Below are 23,174 nucleotides of genomic sequence, written 5' to 3'. Positions count from 1 at the left end.
AGCCCCAGTGCGCAGGCGCGGTAACCAAGGCGGCGGTGTCTAGCGAGCATTTGAATTCGGCTGCGCGTGCGCACTGGCGCCCCGGCCCCGGCGAGGGAGGCCGCGCTGCCTCCGCGCCCGCCCCGCCCCCGCCCCGCTCCCTCCCCGCCCCTCATTGGAGCGGAGGCGGCGGCGCCCCCTCCTTCCCCCGCGCCCTGTCGCCGCCGAGAGTGTCTTTTCGCTGCCACCGCCGCCGCTGCAGGAGCGCCGAGCCGGCGGCGCGAGCGTGACCGAGGCCCCGGCGCACGGCGGCGGCCCTCCCCGGGTCCCGGGCCGCGCGGCGCCTGGGCCCGCCCCTCGCCCATGGCCTCTCCGCGCGGCCCGAGCGCAACGCCGCCGCGGCCCCCGCGCCCGCCCCTCGCCGCCTGAAGCAGCCCGACAGGCCCAGGCCGGGCCGCGGCCTGCCCGGGCGCCCCGCGGCGCGCCGGGACCCCGACGGGAGCCGCCGCCGCGAGCGGCCCGCAGCGCGGCGCAGGCCCGCGCGCCCGCCCCGTCCGCCCGCAGCGCGTCCGTCGGGCCGTGCGCCGCGCGGCCGGGGCTCGGGGCGCGGCGGGGGCGGGGCCGCGGCGCGGCGGGCGGGCGCGCGGGCCCGCGGGGCGGCGCGTGGATGGATCCGCGCGTGGCCTGGATCCAGCCGGAGCAGAAGGGGCCGGCCAATGCCCTGTGGATGCAGATCTGGGAGACCTCGCAGGGCGTGGGCCGCGGCGGCTCGGGCTTCGCCTCCTACTTCTGCCTCAACTCGCCGGCTCTGGACACGGCGACCGCGGCGGGCGCGGCCGGCCTGGGCGGCGGCGGCCTGGCCGGGCCCGCGCTGCCCGCCGCGTCGCCCCCGCCGCCCGCGCCCGGCCCCGCCGCCCTGCCGCCCGCGCTGCTCACGGCGCTCGGGCCCGCGGCCGAGGGCGCCCGGCGCCTGCACAAGTCGCCGTCGCTGTCGTCGTCCTCGTCGTCCTCGTCCAACGCCGAGTCGGGGACCGAGAGCCCCGGCTGCTCGTCGTCGTCCTCGAGCAGCGCCTCGCTCGGCCGGGCGGGCGGCGGCCGCGGCGGCGCCTTCTTCCACTTCGCCGACGGCCCGCCCAGCGCCCCCGGCGCGGCCAACGGGCACCCCGGGCCGCGCGGCCCCGCGCCCGCCGGCTCCCCGCCGCAGCACCAGTTCCACCCGGGCCGCCGGAAACGCGAGAACAAGGCCAGCACGTACGGCCTCAACTACCTGCTGTCAGGCAGCCGCGCGGCCGCGCTGAGCGGAGGGGGCGGCCCCGGGCCGCAGGCGCCGCGCCCCGGCACGCCGTGGAAGAGCCGCGCGTACAGCCCCGGCATCCAGGGGTGAGTGCGCGCGGGCGGCGCGGGGCGCGGGGCGCGGGGCGGGGCGGGACCCCGGCCTCGCGGGGTGCGCGGGCGCTTGGGTGCCCGCGTCCGGGCGCCCCTGTCTTTCGGGCATGGATGCCGGAGGTCAAGGCCCGGCTCCGCTGTAAGATTTTCATTTATAAACTCCTGTTATAAAGGAGAGCTCTGCCCGGGTCCTAGAGCTAACAGCAGGGAGGGCGCCGCTGTATCCGACTCGTGCAGATGTTCTTCGTTTCTTTTTTTTTTTTCTTTTTTTGTCTTTTGATCCTGGAAAGGAGATTTGATACTGTACCTCTTTTCCTCACCCCTCCCAAGACATGTTAGGGACCCGCTGTCAACGTGGGGTACACATAGACGTGGTGTTTTATGTAAGTTGCAGACGTTTTAATATTGCCAGAAAGTTGGATCAAATTGGAGGATAAATATTATTAACAGTGTTTTTTTTTTTTCTTTCTGGCAGGAGCTCTTTTAAGAGATGACTGGTTTTTTGGTAGTGATACAATTTAACCAACGGTGCATTTAGAAGTGATTCACTTGGGAAGGATCTTGTATGCTACAATTTAATTTTGTGCTGAAATTAACAAAGAGCATCGCTGCAGTTTTTAGAAAAACTAAGTCAAAATAAAAACGTTTGTAGCATATACTCATTCTTTTAAGATGCCATCTTTATTTTAAATGTTTCCACAGCAGCCTGGAGGGAATTAGAAGTTTTATTTAGTGCAATCACAAATGGCCGGGACTGGTTAAAAAACGTGTGTGTGTGTGGGGGGGGGGGGCGGGGGGGGGGGGGGGACTGGTGTTGTGGAGCTGTCCCAGGTGAGGCTGCTCCGGTGTGAATGTCACCCAGCTCCTTTGCCTTTCATTCCTTTCTGACTATCCAGAAGTAAAGTATTTGTCCATCGGTTTTATTTCAGGATAAATAGCACAATTACGTGCTTTTTAAAGGCATTTAGGCATCTAGTATTTCCCAGGGATTAGGATTGTTAGAACCATTAGTTTTCTACTTGTTTTACAGTTGCTAGATATTGGAATTACTTCGTAAAGGAACTTTTTTATAGGTCTGTTTACTCTCGTTTGAAGTGTGTTGGAAAACAATTTGGTGATACTCTAAAGCGCGTGTGGTACACGTTGTTAGCTGCTTACTCTACAACGTGTTTCACCTGGTTTGGGTTAGAAGCATTACTTTCTAAAATTCCCCGAAGCCTGAGCATGCACTTGGGGCCCAGGTAGGAGCCCAGTCTCTTTCCTCTCCCCTTCCAGTTCTTGTAGGACTTTCTGAGAAGAGGTGGTGGGAGCAGTTTTTGATCTATGACTTTATACCTTAGAGTTCTTTGGGAGGATCTTCGGATTTCCAGCTTGTCATGTAACTGCGGTTGACTCTGTGTCTTAGCATTCAGTAGGAAGTTCTGTGGTCTTCACTTGTGGACCGTCGTGGGGTCCAGACAGTCTGAAGTCCGCTGCTTCCCTCGGCGAGCGCCCAGTGGTGATGGCGTCGTGCCCTCGCGCAGATCGCCCGGGCGGTGGGCATTTCTCCTCGCTGGCGGGTCTATGGTAAGCCTCAGTGCTTACCTCGCTGCGGCTCTTTCTAAGTGAGCTCACCACATGCCGGGTTCTTTGCTAGGTTCGGGGGCAGATGCTGGCATGGGAGTCACAGTCCCGTGATCCTGCCCTCGAAACCTGGCCGTCGTTCAAGAGTGCCCTCTGCCTAGCGCACCTGAGCACTGGCTGGCTAGGTGTGCGGCTCTCACGCCCCCCGGTCTCTTTTCTGTCCTGTCTTTCGTCGCCGTCTCGTCTAATCTCTCTGTACCTCACCCTCCTCACGCTCTTGTAGACTGCTGTCACTCCTGGTGGAGATTGCTCAAGTAGCTCTGGTTGGTGGTCACCTTTCACGGACTCTTGTCCCCTGCGGGGCCTTTCCCAGCACTGCCCATGGGTGAGCTGCCAGCAGGTTGGATCAGGTCCCAGCCCCCTGGGAGCCCTGTGTTGGCCCTTCCCGGTCTTCCTTAGGTCGAAGCCTAAAGCCTGGACCCCTCAGCAGGCCCCCAGGGCACTGCTGCCCCGGGCGCTGCCGGGGTGCTGCTCCCCGTCTCTGCTGGGGCTCCACCCTGGCACGCCCTGCCTGCCTGTTCAGACTCAGCTCAGGCCGCGTGCCCTGGGCTCAGCGGGCACTGAAGGGGCCGGCCGGTCTGTGTGAAGCCAGCCAGTGGGGCCCCCGCAGTCACGCTTCCGTCCACGCCTTTTCTTTCCCTTGCTGGCCAGCCGTCCTTGCCTGCCTCTGCGGCGGGTGTGTGTGTGTGTGTGTGTGTGTGTGTGTGCGCGCGCGCGCGCTGCGTCCCCCGTTCGCCCTCTGTCGCTTCCTGCCGTCGCACCCTGGAGGAGGAGTCCGCTGGGATTGCCTGCCATGTGCCCGGAAGGGCGGGGTGCCCTCCGCCTGGTTCGCTTCTCCAGGCCTCCCAGCAGCCCGCCCTTCCAGATGGATGCCAACACCAGAGGAGTGGCCGAGCTGTGCCCGCTGAGAGGCCGAGGGCGTCCCTGGGGATCGTGCACACGGGGCCCCCTGGCCTAAGGAAGCGAACCCTTTGGTATCAAGAAGTAGCTCCGTTTGGAGCTCGCCCCCGGCTGCCAGGTTGCCTGGTGGCGGGGGAGGCCGTCGCAAACGCTCTCAGGTACGGCTTGGAGCGGGAGGGAACAGAGAGGCGAGCCCTGGCCCGGCCGGTAGAGAAGGACCTCGATGACGAGAGGCTGCTCACGTGCTGTGTGGCCCCAGGAGTTTCTGGAAAGACCGCGTGTGCGGTCCTCAGAAGCGGGGAAGCAGTTGCACGGGGCAGGGAGTTTGGGGAGCCTCCGCTGAGCCCCGCGGGGCCGTGGCCCGGCGGCCCCCGAGGCACGTCCGTCCTTTCCCCCGGAGGGGGTTTCTGCGTTAGAAACCTCGCGGGGGCCCTGGCCTTGCGCGCTGCCGTTCTGCTCTCACCGTGGAGCAAGGTCAAGACCCAGGTCAGGGGCCGGGAATGAGCGCAGCAACCTCTGGGGCGGTGAGGGCCCGAGTCTCCTGTCGGAGATGCCGCCGGCTCCCGCTCTCGTTTCGTTTTCGGTCGGACTCTCGTGCTTTTGGGAACAAGGCAGACCGCGTGAGATGCGCGCTCTCCCTGGAGTGGGAGCAGGTGCGCACCCGGGGCTCTGGGTGCTGCCACGTCCCCGTGCCCGCACCCCCTGGCGCCGCACCTCCGACCCAGCGGTGCTTTCTCACTCTGCCCTCGACAGCGTCAGAAACCTGATCAGTAGGAGGTAACGGAGAGTCCTGCGCAGGTGAGCCGGGCCTCAGATGCGTGGCCGCATCCTCACCGGTGCCCGCACGGCCCGGACGGCGCAGACCTTCCTCCCGGCCTTGCCCGGGCTCCCGTCGGGGCTCGTGCTCGCGAAGGCCGTCCGCTCAGGCGTGCGTGCGGCGGGCAGCGGCCTCGTGCAGCGGCCTCTCTGCAGGCCCCTTGCCAAGATTTAACGTTTTTTGACATCTTCCATTTGCCCAAAGAAGGTTCTTCTCCGTATCTGAAGTTTGTGAGAAACTGGTCGGTGTGGTCAGCTGCCTGCTCGGGCTCCTGGGCGCGGGTCCATCGTGACTCCATGCGCGGTTCCTTCCTCTGTGCCCCTGAGGGCGCCACAGCCTGGAGGAGCAGCCGGGTCCCTTCTCTCCGCGGCTCCAGCCTGACTGGGCGCTGCCCTCGAGTCGCCCTTCTCTCGCTCCGATTGCTTCCAGGAAGCGTCACGGGTGGAGGGGAGAGAGCTCCTGGGGGGATCTGCCTCGGGAGGTGCTGGCGCCACACGTGGGCCTTGTCTCCTGAGTGATCAGCTCCCGAGACCTGAGAGGTGTGAGGTCGCAGAGGGAAGCAGGGGTCGGCACACTGCGCCCCCCACCCCATCCCGCGAGAGCATCAGCGGGCCCGCCTGGCGCGCCAGGGCCTGCGGCTCTGCACAGAGAAGCCGGGCGTCCCGCAGAAGGGGCCGGCTGTGGCGGGCGCGGGGGGAGTCGCGTCGGTCTCCGCAGCGTTGGGGACAGGTGGAGTTGGGACCCTGGGCACTGGGACAGGGGGCTGCTGAGGGGGAGGAGGAGGAGGGGGAGGGCAGGAAAGGGGGGGGCAATGATCAGGCTGGGGGAGGGGCCTGTGGGAAGACGAGGCCTCGAATGTTTTTGCAGAAACCGTCCTTCTTAAGCCAGTGCGGAGGACTCGGGTGAGTGCGCCTGACCTGCCGTCACCAGCCTCGCGAGGGAAGAGCAGGCTCGCAGTGGTGGCCCTTCTCACAGATAGCACGCAGTGGTGACGCGATGCCTCCTGGGGCAGTTTTTAAGTAGATATTTTAAGTTAAAAAATAGATCTTTCATAATTTTAGGATTGGTATTTCGAGGTAAAGGTTCAGGCCTTGTTTTGGTCCTAATGTGAAAATTTGGCCCCCATTTGAAAAGGATTCACGTAAGTGGATCGTGAGAGGAAAGAGAACAGTTTTCCTTGGAAAGTGAGGACGTTCTGGGCGTAGTTTTGTCGTTATGGTTTAGGATCTGTTTTTTTTTTTTTTTTTTTTTTTTCGTGACATGAAAGGGGGTTGTAGTAAAAAAAAAAAAAAAACCCAAGACCCCCGGGACGTTCAGGTTCAGTTACTTGATTATAGTGATGCAGCCGATTCAGGCCGACAGAAGAGGGGCGACCGGGTCCCACTAACCAGACTCACAGGAGGCGGTGTGAGCCACGGTGCCGCTGGCAGTGCGGCTGGGGAGGGGCCGGTCCAGAGGGCTCTGGTCGGCTTGCCAGTGCTGTTTGCTCTCGGGGGCGCCTGCGTGACGCAGGTGGGCGATGCCTGACACCTGCCCCCGGGGCGAGGCGCCTCCCACGTACAGCGGGATGGTCCGGGGTCCCCACCGCGGGTTGAACTTGCCGTCGTAAGTGTTGCACGCCGCGCTGGGTCTCGAGGCCCTGTCGCAAGTGGCCACAAACTCGGCGCCCGAACACGGCGCTTCTTCGTCCTCTCAGTTTCGGGGGTCGGAGTCGGGTGCTGGCTGCCGCGTTCTCGCCCGGAGCTCAGGGCCGCCTTGCCCTCCCTGTCCCTGGCCGAAGCCAGTCCCCTGCAGTTGCAGGACTGAGACCCCGCGGTCCGTGCTGTCTGCCAGCCGGGGCCTCGCAGCTGCTTCAGGCCGCCTGCATTCCTGGGCTCACGGCCCCTCCACCTTCCAGGAAGCTGCGCTCCCTGCTCCTCCGACCGCATGTGGCCGGCTGGAAGACGCCCGCCGCTCTAAGGGCCCGCGAAGCTGGGTCAGGCCCGCCCGGGGCCCTGTGGCGGCAGGGCAGGAATGACGGTGTGCTCCCAGGAGTGGGGCGAGCGCTCAGTCCCTGGTTCCGGGGATGCAGGTGCCGGGCCTCCCGGGGCTGCTGCCACGTGCCGGTGTCCTGTAGGGGGACCTGCCCTGCCGGGAAGCCGGGCGGCAGGGACGTGGTGATTTTCTCGTCCAGCACTCCCGTCCCTCGACTGGACTCCCGCCCAGCACGATGACCCTTGCGGCTCGCTGGTCCTGTCCTGGGACTCAGCCGTCGTCACTGAACTCGGGCAGCCCGAGCAACCATAGCTGTGAGTGCCTTTCTGCGCCTCTCTCATGTAGATGGTTCTTAAAACACGCCATCTAAGAAAGTTTGCAGGATAGCCACGGGACTGTCCTCGGCTTCGGAGCGTGGAGGCGGCAGCCGAACCCGGTCCCGGGCAAGGCAGGTCTCTGCAGAGACTCCTGCACCTCCACGCCGACAGGTGGGCGGGGGGGGGGGGCGCGGGGGGGGGAGGGGGGTCTGGCCAGCAGCAGCCTCTGCGTGGTGGGCGTCTGCTCCTTCCTTCCCAGAGAGCTGTCCGCACGAGCGTTTGGGCTCTTTGGTCGAGTTCCGACCTGAGTTTGTTTCTGGAGTATCGGTGGCTTCCAGCTTTCCATGTTTGAGAGAGATTTTAGACCATCGTAATGTTTCTGGAATCCGGGGGTTCTGAAGGAATGGCTGGGATGCAGGGCTTGAAGGGCAATGGGAAATCAAATCATTTCTGTTTTTCCGCTTTGAACCCGTTGGCCGGCGTCTGTGTGCCAGTCCCGAGAGGCACGCAGGTGGCCTCCGGCTCGCCTGGCGAGCCCGCGTCGTGGTTCACAGGCCTGCCGTCGGTGGTTTCACATGGGTGCTGACTTCCGAGCCTCAGGTTTCCTACCTGTGAAGCAGGCCTGTGACACCCATTGCAGGGCATGTTAAATAAAGGAGACTTGGAAGCACGGTGGGAATTGTCACGTGAGGGATTAGAAAGGCCTCTGCTTTCCTTTTCTCTGAGGAAATCGAAACCAAAACTTAGGTGGTTCTTGTTGCCAACTGGGCAGAAGAAGCTGTTGGCTTGGTTTTTAAAGGCGGATGACTCTTCCTCTTAGGACAGAACTTTTCTGCTGGCGAAACTGCTCCAGATCGAAGTGCCGCGTCCCTGGGGAAGCTGTGGACGCAGCCGGGGACCGGCCTGGTGCTGCGGAGTGCTTCCTGCCTTCGAACCAGGGCACACTGTTCTAGGCTTAAACATGTAAACAACGCCCAAGTAACGTGCTTTCCAGTTTTTAAGTGCGAGCTTTCCGGGTCTTCCGAATGCGTTTTATCAGACGTGCGTGTGTTGCTGCACGCGACTTGTTTACAGCCGCTCGGAAGTGTCTGTTGTGCGCACACAGTAGGACTGCAGGTCGTGGTAGCTCTCTGATCCCGTTGCAGCCTCTGACGTGTTCTGTGTGTGGTGGAGAAACAGGAACGAGGGACGGGGACGCTGGCCCGCGCGCGCTGTTAGGGGGAGCGTTCCGGTCCCGTGTGGTTCCGTCCGGTGGCCACTTGAAACGTGACTAGTGTAAGTGAGGAGCTGCACTTTAGTTGTGCTGAATTTAAGTTAAAAAAATTCAAGCAGCCTTATGTCTGGGCCGTACCAAATCGGAGTAACTTTTGACTCTGAAACGTGCTTGATTAACTGTTGCCTCAGTGAATCCAAACTCACAGGGCAGCTGTGCTGCCTGGTAAGCTGCCGCTGGAAAGCTCGAGAAATGGCGTTTCTGCGTTTCCAGGGCAAACCCCGTCCAGAGGGCCGCGTCTCCCCGCCCCGGGGGGCGCGCCGTGGCCTCGCAGCGGAGCGCAGCACGGCGGGCAGCAGGCGCCTCCCAGGCGCCGGGTCTCTGCACTCCGCGTGCTGGTTCGATGCGCTACCTGCCAGGGTCCGGCCGCACAGCTGCTCAGTCTCCGGAGGCAGCAGCCCCGAGTGTGGGGCCCGGCCCTGCCGGAGGGGCGTGGCCTCCGAGTCCTCAGCAGGCCCGCGGGGTGGTGCCGCCTCTCCTGGCTTGACGGGCCGGAGCCTGGACCGGCTGCTGTGATTGGCGAAAGGTGCCGCACCTGGCAGCGTCCGTCCAGCGCCGGCGTCGGGGCTCTGTGCAGTGCGCAGTGCAGGAGGCACCCGGGACGTGGGGCGGAGGCCAGCGGCCAGTCCGCCCTGCTCACCTGGTTTACAGGTGTCTGTGGAGACCAGGTTCCCCGGGGGCATGGGCTCCCCCTGGAGGGAGTCTGGGTCTGGCGGCCGAGTGCAGAGTGAGGAGGCAGGGGTGGGAAGCCAGCCCACTCCTCCCGCACACGGACCGACCCTCCGTGTTCTGAGGCCTTCCAGAGCTGGCTGGAGCGGGGCTGCGGTGGAGGGAGCAGGACTCCTGCCATCCGAATTATTCTAAGAAGTTGCAGCCTACCCAAAACGGAGCATTTGCCGAACTGTGGTTTTATCCGAAGCCAGTCGAAGACCAGAGCAGGAGCAGCCCGTGTGTGCAGGCTGCCACCCTGGTGGCAGGTGCCGCTGTGGGGCGGAGCCCGCATTCTCCAGTTCTTCCGGACAGCTCGCTCACAGAGGCGACTTCAGCCTCGGCAGATGTGGGCACCTTGCCCGAGGTGCAGTTGGTGAGTAAGAGAACCGGGCCTGAGGGATCGGCGGCCCACGCACTTCGCCGGCCCCACCTTGCGGGGCGTGTGTGCGCTGAGTTAAGGGCAAGGAGCAAGAACGAGGCGACCAGGTAAAAGTGGGAGCCGCCGCGCAGCAGTAAAGGATGTTTGGTTACAGGGCATCTTCTCTAAATTTAAGCGAACAGATTTATAAGAATTGAAGGACAGTTCTGAAATAATAGCTAAAAACATAAGAGGGTAATCTTGCACGGCTTGCGAAATACAGAAAAATTAATATTGTTATAGGTTATGGAAAACAGCAGAAGGTGAATCCATCTGAAGAGCGTGGCTCTGTGAGGACTGCCTCCCAAGACAGTGATGTGCAAAGCCAGGCACAGTCACGACGGGTAGAAGAACACAGAACCACGACCAGGTTCCAAAGTGTGGAAACCTGCGCCAGTTGTCAGAGGGCAGGGCTCAGAATGAACTGCAGCTTGCAAAACTGTCGAGAGCAAAAACGGCCTTTTAGAATGGGTTTTAGAGTGAGACCCAAGGAGGTCGAGAGCCTGCGGCTGGGGGGAGGGCTCGCCGCGCGGGCCGTCCCGAGGCGGGGGCTTCAGGGTTTCCCGTGCTCCCATCCCGCGAGCGGTCTTCTGCACTTGCCACGGCAACAGTCGCCGCCGGCCCTGCTGCGCTCTCGCCCCTTTACGCAGCGTCCCCCGCGGTCCCCCTGGGACAGGGAGAAGCTCTTGTCCTGGCACTGCGCAGACGTGGCAGTGAGGCTGGGGGAGCGACCGGTCCGGGCACCCCAGTCCACAGCCCCCCTTCTTAACCGCTGCACCTGGAGAGCTGGGAGGGAGCTGTCCACAGGTGTAATCGTGGGACAGTTCCATCACTTCCGGTCCTCTGAGCCCAGGGGCGGGTGGACACGTGGCTTGATCAGAAACATCTCCGTGACAGTTTGCTGAATAGATACGATTTGCTGAATCACTAATTTTGCCTGAAAGTTTAGTGTTCAACTTCAGATGGGAACGCTAGTTTTAGGAAATGTTGCTTAGACTAAGAACATGAGAAAAGATGAAAATCTGAAGTAGTTAAGTGAAAAAAAGAATCAGTAGGAATTGTAATGACACTGCAGTGATTCGCGTGCTCCTGCGTGGGGTACAGATGTCAGCCCGTGCGGGGGCAGACTCCTGCCCCTCCAGTGTGGCGGGTTGAAGCCCCGCCCCACTGTGCGGGTGCTGGGGGCGGGGCCCTCGGGAAGGGATTAGGTTTAGACAGGTCCTGAGGGTGAGGCCCCACTGTGGGATTAGAGCCCCTGTGAGGGGAGGCCCGAGGGCTCACTCCTCCTCTTCCCACCGCGTGGGGACACGGGAAGGCGGCCCTCCCCTGGCCACGCCGGCACCCTGACCTTGGACCTCCGGCCTCCAGCACCGTGGGAGGTGAACGTCAGCTGCGTGAGCCTCCCGTCCGTGGCCGCCTGAGCCTCCCTCTCCAGCCTCGCATTGTGTCGTGTGTCAGCATGAATTAGGTGTTTGTGTTTTGTTTTGTCGTTATAATCACCACCATTTACTGAGCCCTGACTCAGTGCCAGGCCGTAGTCTGTGTCTGGATTCATTAAAACCTCACGGCAGTGCCGTATTGGAGGTCCCCGGGGGGCGGGGTACCATTAGCATCCTCGCGTTTCCCGTGAAGAAATGGGGCACAGGGCCGCCGAGGGTCCCGCCGGTTCTCGTAGCTGGAAAGCAGGGGGCCGACCTGACCCGGCAGCCTGGTTCCGAGGATTCTGCACGTGGACTTGCCACTCCCCAGCTGTCCGGCTTCTGCCCTTCTGCTCGTCGGGATCTTTCTGTCGCCTGCGTGGAGTGGCCCAGGTTTCCAAGGAGGGGCTGATGGGTGCCGGGCTCCCTGCAGCCTGCTGTGTGCCCGAGCGACAGGTCCCTCGCCTCAGAGCCTCTCCTGGCGCCCGGCGTCTCTGGCTTTGACAGCTGTGGGGAACTCTGAGGCAGGCCTCAGGCCCCAGACCCGGACGCCCTTGGGCCTTCCCCGCACTGTCCAGGCTGGGTGGCCCGCAGGGCCTCGGCAGGCCCTCCGTCGGGTGAGTCCCCGTGGGCTTCTCTCGGGCTCTGGGGCGACCGGCCCATCAGGACAGCAGTGCCGCCGAGAGGCTGTGCGGTCTGCGGTGGCCGCTGAGCGGTCGGGGCCAGGCTGCCGGCCTGCGGGGAGGGGGCGGAGAGGTGCGTGGGTCCCTGCGGGCTGCGGGGGGCCGAGGCCCCCGGTGTGGCCAGGTGCTGCCTGCTCCCTCGCCTCTGCCGGGTGGAGCTGGGTGGAGCCAGGTGGAGCCGGCCGGGCCGTCCTGCCCGGAGCGCGGGGGGTGACGAGGGGGCCGGGCTCACACCCGCTGGACGTGTCTGTCGTGCAGTGCGGGGGCCGGGCCGGCAGCCGGCAGGTGGCAGCCGCTCGCGAGACACCCCTCCGGCCGGGCCGCTAGGCGTTTCAGCGTGTTCCCGCGGCGCCCGCGCGCAGCCTCTGCGTTCCGCGGGGTGCAGCCCTCCGACGCCCGCCGGCCGGAGGGGAGCCTGCTGGCCGCGGGGGTGCGGCGTGGCCGGAGAGCTCGGGTGCCTGAGAGCACGCCCCGTCCTCACGCTCGTCTCCTCCGGGGTCGTCATTCCGCGATGGCGGGGCGGCTGCTTCGGGAGCTCCGTCTGTTCGGGGTGCACGCTGTGTGCGGGGCGGCTTCCTGAGGCAGTGACGGCCGCGCGGGAACCACAGCTTCAGTGCCGTGTGGCCGTTCGGCCCGGCTGGACCTCGGAGCCGAGCCGGCGTGGGCGTCCCCCGCGCGCCCCTGGTGTGACCGAGCGAGGAGCGGAAGCTCTCGCTGGTGTGACCCCGCCGCGAAGGCCAAAGGGGGCCTGACAGAAGGCTAGAGGCAAGCACAGTACGTCGCCTTTTGACCTGTGGTGGTGGTAAAGTCAGTGTCGCTTAGTAAAGCCGAAATAACAACTTTTTTTGGTTATGATTATAAAAACAATAATGTATTTATTGAAGAAAACTAGGAAATACGGAAGAGAAACTTCCTTTAATTTTCCTAACACTTGGCTATAATTTTTTCTGTTGTTTTGAAAGGTGCTTTAAGTATGCTGCAAAGGTATCATTCTGCATTTTTGGCTTAAATCTAGTTTTAGATGAGGGGTTCCTGTCATTGCAAAGCTCTTGTAAACAATTTTAAAATATCGCGTGGACGTTTATTAGTTGCCAAATAATTAGAGTCACATCTGACATTTTGTAAAGGGACCACGGTGACCCAGTGCACGTTTCTGTATGTCAGTCACCTAAGTGTGGCTTCCCAGCCCTGTGCTGAACGCTTGAGCTCGGGAGGTCCATGGCTCTGGGCGTGAGGGCTGGTCCCGGGGTCCTGGCCCCGCTCCCGTCCGTGGAATGAGTACTCAGTTTTCTCACCGTAAAATGGAGAGGGAGGGAGTAGTGTTTGCTTCGAAGGCTGTCGGGGAGCTCCGTTGCAGACGCTGGCGGCGTGGGCGGTGTTGTGAGCATCTCAGAGTATTCATGTTGTCAGACTCCTCAGCTCGCTTCCTCAGAAGATGATCCCAGCTCACCTTCCCTTCACGGCTGAGGATCTCTGGAAAGACGACAGAAAGCGCAGCTGTTATCATCTCAAAGGCGACACGGCTACTTGAGGCAGCGAGCAAGGCCGGGGACGTTGGGGGGACGGCACGTGCCCCCTCTCAGCACCTTGGAGGTGGCCCGCGCTGGTCTGCCGTCGTGGCCTGGGCCGGGAGGCAGGCGGCCTGAGCCAGCACGTGGCTCAGCAAAGCGCCTTCTCGGCCTCTCCTTGTGCCCCAGCAGCTCGCCCGGCTGTGAACCCCTCCACCGCCCCGGCGGCTCTCAGGACACCCCTGTCGGGAGGCGGAGGCCTGGTGCTCACTTTTGCCCCATGACGGGGTAAGGACGTGGCGGCAAGGAGGGGGCGCTGCTGCCCTGTTTGCTCCTGCGGGTGCTCGGGGCGCGGGGCGGGTTCAGGGGTTCCACGCAGCACGCAGAGCACGGGTTCCGAGGAGAGTGGCCCCCTCCCGCCGGGGACACGTGTGGCTCAGTCTGTGGTGTCGGGCGGGCGCCTCCCCGGGCCCTGTGGAGACCGCGCCGGTGCGCCCCTTCCCCTCCGGCCGTGGGCCCTGGCGAACTGTGTTCCGGTGAGTGCGTCGCCTGGCTGGGTTGTGGTGTGAGCTCTTGCTTCCTGTCCTCGGGGCCGGAGGAGATGGTCGTGGTTCTGCGGTCTCCAGGTGGCCCCAGGGCCTTTGCTTGGCCGTTGCCGTGTGCTCGGGTTCGCTCTGTGAAGAGCGTCCCTTCCTCTGCTCATCTCCGATTGGGCTCTGACGTCTGCCTGCCCGCGGAGTGCCCGCGGCTGATCCCGGGGAGCCTGGGGGCGGAGGGGACGCCCACTCCGGCGGGAGCCAGACGTGCCTGGATCAGTTACTGCGCCGGTCCTGGAGCTGCGCAGCCCTCTGGCCCGGCCTGGGACGTGTGTGCACGACCCCGGGCGCCCCGGGCAGCGCCCCTCCAGCCCGCCCCGCCCGCTCCTCCAGGGGGGCGCACCCCCTCCTGCCTGCTGCTTGGCGCCCGGGCCCCCCCTCCGCCGCAGCTTCCTCCGAGGGCCTCACTCTTCCAGGCACAGTTTTGAGGACTTGCACGTGCAGCTTCGTGGAAAGCGGAGCCAAGACGGGCGCAGGTAGGTCCCCGCGCGGAGTGGCGCGGCACCGCAGGTCAGACCGAGGGCGGCCACGGGAGCCAGGCCTGGCCGCGCCAGCTGCGTGCAGGGCCGGTCCGCACACGCGCGCCGTCTCTCGCTTGCGGTTTCAGGTAGTTTCCTTCCACTTTTGAGCTTAGACGAAAGAACAGACCTTTGACGTCCTTACACAAAGTTTTCCAAATGGTAGGAGCAGGTGCCAGTTGTCTTGTACCGTCGTTAAGAGTCAGTCAAACGACTCAGCCCGTTACTGTCAGTAAACAGGCGCCATCGGAGGGTGGCCCGCCCCTGGCAGCCCCTGGCAGTAGCCGTGACTCGGCCCGCCCTCGGGGGTGTCTGCGCTTGCCATTTGCTTAGCGGCAGCCCGGTCTCTGTAGTCGTGAGGCGGGGCGCTCAGCAGACCCGTCAGCGGGCCCCGAATCCGCGGTCGCCCCGCTTGCGTCGGAGCGCTTCCAAGCCTGCGGTGCTCCCGCTGGCGGCTCCACCTGTTCTCATGAAGGCGTAGTTTTTGGCAAAAAAGCGGACAGTGAACTTTGTGGAGCCAGCCCCAATTTCTGAGCGGTCACTGGTTTTTTAAAGCTTTTGAAGGTTTGCAGAAGAGATGGAGAGGAAGAGAGTTCCTAGTATTTTTTACCACATTTTACATCGTAGTGGAAAAGCCTGGTTTTCCCAAGCACTTGGGGTTGACGGGGCTCGGGGGGGTGCGGAGGGTGAACCGCCAAGCCTGGTCCACAGTGGGCCTGGGGCCTCGGGGGCCAGTGTGGAGAGCCCTGATTTGGGGGAGCTTGGACCCCGTGAACACGCAGCATGGCTGGCGTGAGCGGGTCCAGCTGCTGGAACTGCTTGTGAGCACATCGGGGGGCGCGCGCGTCCACGCGGCCTCTCTGTTCCCCGAAGGGCACGAGCACGGCCCGGACTCTGCCCTCGGCTTTGCTCGGAAGTCGCCACAGGACGCGGGAGCCGGGGAGCGGGCGGACCCGCGTCTGGAGCCGGCCTGCGTCTTCCCTTCCCCCTTGTTATTCCCACGGTTGCATTTTTCAAACACGTCTGTCGCCCTCGCTTCCGGCCCTTGGTTCTTCACGTCCTTTACCTGGTGCAGCGCATCTGCCTGTCCTTGGTCAGCTGCGAAGAGGTCACCTTTGAACATCCAGGCCGGGCTGGGGCTGGGAGCCGGGAGGGACCCAGCTCCGCCTGGGGCCAGGTACCACGTTGGCCCTGGGGTGGTGCTGACACAGGGAGGGGCGGGGCCGCCCCCTTCAGAGCCAGCCGGGGGGGGGGGGGGGGGGAGGTGGGGGGCAGCCGCGATTCAGATGTAGACACAGCTGGGCACGACGTATCCGCCAGCTTAGCCTCTGAAATCAGAATCGTCCCCTGAAATGGTCATCTGTTTTCACTGGTAGCTTCACTAGCTCTAAAATGAGGTAGTTAGATTCTGTAATCAGTTATTTGTTTTTCTCTCTTTAAAATAGCTGATCGAGGTGGGTTCTATAAATATTTACAGCAACTATGTGCCAGATACTCAGATACTGAAACATTGCTGGTCTTGATATTTGATACGAAAAGCAGAAGTTAATTTTGGAAATGTACTAAAACTTGAGAAGTCAGTCATTACCTTTTGAATGAATGGGTCTGGACTTTTATAAGAGCTATTATAGATGAAAAGTGTATTCTTATTTTTGAAAGATCTTAATTTTCTAATATTTACTTTAAAAGTACATTAAAAAATAATGCTTCAGAAGTCTGTTTTCCAGTAGTTTCATGATTAAAAAACTAAAATGCATTGAAAATCTAGTTTCACCATTGCCATCTTTCTTAAAATAACCAGAAAATGAACCATTCACGCCTTTGTCCATTGTGATGGATCAGCCGGAGAGTCTTCCAGATTGAATCTCAGAGTTGCACCTGAACCGTGAGGGCCAGTTAGCCATGCCAGGGTCTTGGAATTCTCAGAGTCAGGCCATCCGGGGTGAGCCACGTCCCTGCAGCTGATGCTTGCCGCGGGCCCGACCGAAGATGAGGCCAGAGCTGCCACCTCCCAGCAGCAGCAGCTCTGCCCCCAGCTGTTACCTCCTCAGGCCTCACAGCAGCCGGTGCACTGGCTTCTGGGCTTCGGCTGAGGGCTGGGCACGCAGGGGTTTGCGGAGCTCACCCAGTGCCCGTGGCTGGAGAGGGGCAGGGCTGGCCTCACACCCCGCTGGGTCCTCCCTGTCACTGTCGCTGCCTCCCCAGGATGCCCTGTGGTCACCATCGCATTCCCATATTTTGTTGGATCTGAGGTGCCATTAATTGCAAAAAGTTGACCTGTTTGAAATTGTTGCTCTTGTGGGTCAGAAATATAAACTTCATATAGATAATTTCCTGTAGATCAACTGACTTTAAAGATGCCCATTATGAAATGTACCACGAAGAAGGAAAAATGTTCACTCTGAAACTGTTCCACGCCCAGCCATTGATTGAAAGGTGCAGCCAGATTCAGACCCATTAAAGCGTTAAGGAAAAGGATTCAGACTTCTAAAGCCTTAAGGAAAAGGTGCCTTTTAGCCTCGATGGAAGAGTAGCGCTTTGCTCAGTCCCACAGTTACATCAGTGACTGGGAAACACCCTCATCAGGCATCATTGTTACTAATGTCTTGTTAAGCTGTTAAACCACAGTTTCGTAATTGTATTGTAGCAATAAGTGTTTAAATTATATCAAACCGTAATGTTTAGTTTTGACAGACGTGGTTCTCGTTTGTCCACATGTGGAAGTGTTTATTTTAGAGAAAATTGGGAGGGAGGAGTTTGTGTGTTTTGTCTCTTGGTCGCCCCGGAGGGTGTGCAGGTGGAGGGGTGCTCAGGTGAGGCCTGGCGCCCCCGGGGAGCCACTTCTTACTTCCTGGGCTTCTGTGCCTTGGAGGATGAAAAGAAGGGGTGAGGGTCTGGGAGAGGAGACGGAGCGCATGGCCCAGTTTTAGAAAACCTCAGGAACTGTGTTCTGAGCGGTGCGCCCACGTCAGCCGGCCGTCGAGTTCGGTGCTGCCCAGCTGCCTCTCGAGTTAAGGGAGAAGCGGCCAGAGCGGCCCCGTCCCACACGGTGGCCACGGCCACACCTGACTGTGGAGACTTGAATCAAGGAAATCAGACATGGAGGGCGTCGGTCACACTGGCCGTGTTCCAGGCGCCCACCGCGGGAAGTCCTCTGCACAGCGCCCCGCGGGGTTCCGGGGGTCACGTCCGTCCTCCCCCTGGGGTGGCGCTGCTAGCCTGTGCGTCTCTGCTCCCCGTCTCTGCTCCCCGTCTCTACTCGCGTCTCTACTGCCGGCAGGGCTTGGCCGCCTTCCCCCGCGCCAGGTTGACCGCTGGACTCCACGCTCGCTGCTCGTCGGGCTGGAATGGCCCGTGCCGTCGGGCTTAGAAGGCTGGCTGAGCTGATGGTCTTTTTTGTAAATTAAGGAATCTGTATTGTTAAAATTAGAAAATGCACACAAGCGGAAAGTATAAAAATCACACGTAATCTTACCTTCTAGAGACACGCTCGGCTGTCGTGTGCGCGGCATTTCGCCGTTTCCCGTGGGTAAACGTGGGCGAGCGCTGGAGCGACGGCCGTTCTCAAGGGCGGCGTGCGCGCGCGGCCCGGCTTTTCTTCTAAAAATGTAATTATCTCGTTTCCTTTCCCTTTTAGCATGTACGTTTACACATTTTATGCGTGTGTGCGCACACACATGCAATGTGCGCATTCTCGTAAACCTCAAGCCGTGCAGAGGGCCCCGGTCGCGCGGCTCCCGGGCAGGGCGCCCTGCAGGTGGCCGTGCAGCTGCGGCCAGGTCCGCTTTGTCTTCGCACCCACAGTGTCGAGGGGTCTCCCCGACCAGCGCGCGCATCTGCCTCGTTCCCGTCACGCGGACGGCGTCGCGTGGGACGCGTCCCCGGGAGCGGGCCCGGCGGGGTCTGTGTGTGTCCCCGGGAGCGGGCCCGGCGGGGTCTGTGTGTGTCCCCGGGAGCGGGGCCGCAGGCCTCGGGGCGCCTTACCAGCCCCTTGCTAGGCCGCCGGGCTCCCCCCAGCGCGTGCGGGCGCCGGCCCGCGTGCCCCGGGCGAGGCCGCTCTTTCCGCCCAGTCCGAGGCCTCACGTGTCTGCCTTGTACAGGGGTCATTTGCATTTGAATTTGTTTACACTCAGCATGTTTTTTGATAGAAAGTCCTTCAAGTTTGAGATAGTTGATAGTTCCCTGTGTTTTCTTCTGGTAAAAATTTTAACTCCGCATCTAACTATTTTCCAACGTAGAACAAGGTGGCCTCTAACTTCACTGTTTTCAGGCTGCTCCGTCAGGGTTAGGTTTGGCTACAAAGAACAAAAGTCCTGGTTAGTGACGTAATCCCATGCGGGTCTGGCCCACCTTCCAGCTCCCACCTGGCAGCTCTTCTCAGAGCCACGTGGGGGCCGCGTGTCTGGAGCCCGGCCGCCGGTCAGCGCCAGGACAGACGGGGAAAGGCAGACGGGCAGTGGGGTGCTCCCTCTTGAGAAACTTTCCAGAAACTTCTGGTGACTTGCTCCCGAAGCAGCTGGAGACGGTGGTCCGTGTAGCCTCCTGCACACGAGGTGGGCGGCTTGTGGCCTCTGCCGCGGAAGCAGGGTGGGGACGGGCTCCCAGGGCCTCCTGACGGATGAGGCGCAGTTTCCTGCTGGGTCAGAGACACCAGCTCTGTGAGTCCCGTGAGGAATTTTCCTGTGATGGTCCCAGCCTAGACATCTCCTTGTGGAGCTGAATGGTGGTGGGCTGACACCGAGCTCTGGTCGGCGACGGTGACTGAATCGTCTGTGGTTAAGGAGACTCGGTGTGGTTTTACGTAGACACCTCGTCAGCTGTGGAATTGCTTGGAGGTTTTGACAGGTGAGAAGAGTGAAACTTCATTTTCGTTTTGAGGGGAAATGGCCACAGCTCTTTATGAACTTGACCCTGCGAATCTCTCGGGAGCGTGGAGCACGTGGCTGTGTGAGCGCTGGACATAGCAGAGGAACAAAGCGACCCGTGCGGCGTGCGAGGCGGGCGGCTGGGCATGGGGCCCGTGGCACCCGGCGGGAGGGTACGTCGTCACAGCCGGAGCACGCAGCCCCTCGAGGTGGGGAGAGCGACGTGGGAGGCCAGTGTCGGATGGCGTCGCCCGGAGCATTCCGTTCAGCACTGTCCGCGTTTCTGAGAGAGCCGTGGGCCGTGTAAGTGGGTGCAGCTAAGCACGTCAGCCGCTCTGGGGGAAACACTGTTTCTCGGGACGTGGGCCGCTCTCCTGGAGGTCAGTGGGCCCCTTCCCCGGGCAGACAGACGCCGGCCCGTCACCGCCGGCCGGGCGTGCGAGCGCGGGGCGGAGGGTGGGGAGGGCAGGGCACGGCCTCGCCCGTCCCGCGGCTGCCGTGGAGCTGCTCCGACCGCGCCGTTCCTTCTGGGCCGGACCGCGGTCCCCGCTCCCTGCCCGACCCCCGGCCCTCGGCGGCCCTCACCGGGCCCTCGGTGCTCCCGCTGTCCTTCGCGGGTTCCACGAGGAGCCCCAGCAGGGGAGGGGGTGCGGCGGCTCTGCAAGTCTGGCCAGAGGTCGCGAAGGCTGTCGGACCGTCCTGCGCCTGCCAGGTCCGGGGGCGCGTCCTGCCCCAGAGTGACGCCGGCCTTGGGTGGTCCCGGAGCCGCAGGGGCCCCTGCGGGCCTCACGGAGGGGCCAGCGGCGTCCCTTCTGTCCCGGCAGCCGAAGCCGCAGGCCCCCGTGCGACGGTTCTCGGGCCGCCGCTCGCTGGGCGATCCAGGTTAACGCACACTGAGCAGGTGTGTTGCCAGCGCGCCTTCCAGGTGTCCACGTGGCGCCCCTTCCCGCGCTGGGGACGCGGGCGCCCTGCCACCCCGTCGTCAGTCTCTCCTCAAACGCGAGGGGCGGGGTGCCGGGCCACCCGCACGGCACGAGCCACTCAGGGGACCGTGAGAAGGCTGGCGGTGTCGCACCGGCCGGGCCGGGCCCGCCATGGCTCGGAAGCTCGCTGCACTCTGCTGTTGCACGACGTAAAACCTTTTCATGTTTGTTGAAAACTGGACCCTGGCTGGCCGCGTCGGCAGCGTGCTGGGGGTGAGGGTTTCTTTTCTCTTTTTTCTTTTAATTGAACCTGGCGGACAGAGTTAGCTTCCGGCGAGGGCCTAACTGGCGAGGCGGGTGCACCGCGAACGGGGCGTTGAGGGCTCGCCTCCTGTCAGGGGCCTCCCGTGTGCTGGCAGTCGCCTCAGACCGGCCACGCCCGTTGGGGCCGCCCCGGCTGGATTTCGGGGCGGGGGAGGCAGCGCTTGTGCTGAGGGAGTCGAGGTCAGCCTCGAACAGGTGCCCCTGCGAGGTAGCGCGGAGGGCAGTAGCACCTAACGGGCACCTTGGTAACGCGACCCTGACAGGCCCTCTTAGGAAGCATTTCCTGCTCTTGTGTGGACTGTTTGCTATTGGGCTAACGTTATTACTACAGTTTTATCACTGAGCTAATTTTATTTTGCCTTTAGTTGCTTCTAAACAAGCTCGGAATGGAAGCAGGCGGAGTGATCCGCCGCGATTCCTGGGGTCCAGTCGTCTGGCTCCCCCCCCCGGCCCCCACTCTGCCCGGGCCCTTTAGTCCATCCCTGCACGTAGCGGAGGACGACCGTCCTGCTGTCCCCCTGCCTCCGGAGGGTCTGCGGGTCTCTCTGGCCCTGACGTGCAGCTCCGCGACCGGCTGCTCCCCAGCCAGGACTGGCTTTGTCGCCCATGGGCTGACGGTGGTGGAAGTGACTTTGGAGGCAGAGGGGTGAGGCCGCATTTGGGGCTCGCTCCTCTCCCCCGGAGGCCGTTAGGAAGGACGAGGGGGCCGTACCGACTCCCACTGCGGGCATTCGGCTGCTGACCTGGTCGCAGAGGGAGTGCTTGCGTGCTGAACTCAGCGGGGCTTCTCTGCCTCCAGGGACAGCGTGTCTGTGTGGCGGGGTTGGGAGGCACTGCGCACTGGATCCGGCAGCGGCGGGCAGACCCCGGCTGCTGCCGCTGGCCCGTCGGGCTTCCCGAGGTCGCGCGGCTTCTTGCCACGCAGGCCCCTCCCCTCGCTGTGACCTGTCAGACCCGTGCACGCTCCAGTGCCGGGACTCGGAGCACGTCGGAGCTGGGGTGGCCGTTTCACCCCGCCGCACCGCCCAGCGGGCATCGCCTTCCGTCTCCGGGGATGGGGCTCGCTTTCGGACGAGTCTCGCAGCGCCCGGGGGGCGTTCCGTGCCCGTCTGCGGTGTAGACCGCCCCGCGGAGTCGGACCGCCGGGCTGCGCATTTCGCCTCGTTCCCTGCTGCGGGGTCACAGGCGGCCAGACACGCACCGCAGGTCGCCGCTCCAAGAGCCGTGAGGAGCGTGGCGAAGCCTCATTGTGACTCCCGTGTGCTTTCTCTTTGTCCACTAGACTCCATGAGGAAATCATTGACTTTTACAACTTCATGTCCCCTTGTCCCGAAGAAGCGGCCATGAGGAGAGAGGTGGTGGAACGGATCGAGACGGTGGTCAAGGACCTCTGGCCCGCGGCCGACGTGCGTATCGCCTTGTCCTGTGTCGCCGCGCGTAGACGTGGGCGCCCCGGCCGGCAGCAGCCGTCGCCTGCGAGCGCGTCGGGAACGCACCCGGGGCAGGGCGAGTGTCGCAGGCGCCCCGCAGGTGGGCCCGGCTGCGCCGGCCTGAGGCCCGCGGGCCTGGGGGGCGCGTTTGGAACGCCCGATGATTTCCGTGTTTTAAATTCACCCCGAGGCTAGCTGGATCACCCCTTCCCCACCGCTCATCATAGCGCAAGTTCATTTCTGTGAGGCTTGAAAGTGTTTCCTCACTCACCACTTCACAGTGTCCGCTGAGGTCAGGGCCATGGGCACTTGCAGTGCGTGGCGCAGGCCGCACTGGCCCTGTCCTTTGGTCACGGAATGACAGCTGGCCATGGGCTTCCCTCCTAGTCAGTTGGCCTTTCCTGCCGGTGGCCGGGACGGTGATGGAGAGGAGCTGGGCCGCTGACGGGCGCGTGTGCGCTCAGCGGGCCGGGCAGCAGCCTGACCGTCCTCTTTGGAAGTGGCACCTGGCGTCCCTGGCTTTAAGCTGCGGGGCCCTGAGCAGCGCCCCAGCTCTGCGCCCTAGCTGTGGGGCTGGAGCTTGTCCTGGGGTCTGAATCAGGCCTTGATGTGTTCAGATTTCAGCAGGTGTGGGCAAGGCCAGTGATTGCTTCATCTCTCAATGCTGAGTTTAAATATTTTGGGGGGACAGGGACGTCGTTGAATTGTGTTTGGCGCCCGCCCCCCCATGTGCGGGGCAGTTGTAATTTCGCCCGGAGTCGGCGCGAGGCCCGTCGTGAGGCCGGAGGGCCGCGGCCTGCGGTGCCGCCCCTACTGACAGTCGTTCTCTCTTTCAGGTGCAGATATTTGGCAGCTTTAGTACTGGTCTCTACCTTCCAACCAGGTGAGTGTAGGGGTTGCGTTTAGGGTTGTCCCGGGGGAGGGCCGGGCAATGCGTGCGTGGCTGTGTTGAGGGCTAACGGTAGGTCCCTCGTGTTCAGATCTAAGGCTAGAAGTTCGGACTAAAGGGAGAGACTCTGGGTCACGGAGGGGAAATTGCAGGAAATAAAGTGTAGTTTACCGCGGTGGTAATCGATTGCTTGGTATTTTCCTCTTGCACTTGGTTTGATGGATGACAGAAACGCTGGCCTCTAAGCACAGAGGCGATTGAGGGGGCCAGGGGAAGAGCATGCAGTAGAAAGTGTCCCAGTATTTTTGGAAATGGTTTCGAACACTCCATCTTACATTTCAATGAAGATTCGAGCAAAATTCTAATTAAACGTTATTTTGTAAGGATTTTTGTTTTATAGAAAAATGTCAGACAAGTGTGCATCCTGCAGCGTTTCCTCAACAAAGACTCTTAGTGTCCAAATAAATTTTACGTGTATTGTTTCATTAAAAGATTATTTTCTCTTCACCCACTGTTAGCTTTTGGACACTAATGAGGCTGTAATCTCAGGATTTGGAGTTGGCAGGGCCGTGGGGTTCGAGGCGATGGGGAGTCCAGGGTCAGCAAGGGTGACCTGGTGCAG

The 23,174-nt window shown here is 62.1% G+C and overlaps 1 protein-coding gene across 6 annotated transcripts in view; it reads left to right on the top strand.

The window, feature by feature from the left end:
- Positions 1-587: 587 nt before the first annotated feature.
- TENT4A (terminal nucleotidyltransferase 4A) overlaps positions 588-23,174 on the top strand; it is a 54,307-nt gene continuing 31,720 nt past the window's right edge. For 4 of the 6 annotated variants that reach the window (XR_004952512.1, XM_016160986.2, XM_036225629.1 and 1 more), the window contains exons 1-3: positions 588-1,359; positions 21,516-21,639; positions 22,500-22,546. Coding sequence is in view for 5 of the 6 variants with exons in the window: in XM_016160986.2 (XP_016016472.2) it covers positions 647-1,359; positions 21,516-21,639; positions 22,500-22,546 (884 nt within the window). In the remaining variant the exon portion in view is untranslated. The remainder of the gene's footprint in view (positions 1,360-21,515; positions 21,640-22,499; positions 22,547-23,174) is intronic. The other 2 variants (XM_016160985.2, XM_016160983.2) reach the window with 1 other exon arrangement.

This window comes from Rousettus aegyptiacus, unplaced genomic scaffold (genome assembly GCF_014176215.1).
Source record: "Rousettus aegyptiacus isolate mRouAeg1 unplaced genomic scaffold, mRouAeg1.p scaffold_m13_p_8, whole genome shotgun sequence".
Lineage (NCBI taxonomy): Eukaryota > Metazoa > Chordata > Mammalia > Chiroptera > Pteropodidae > Rousettus > Rousettus aegyptiacus.
This window is presented reverse-complemented; position numbering and strand designations above follow the sequence as displayed.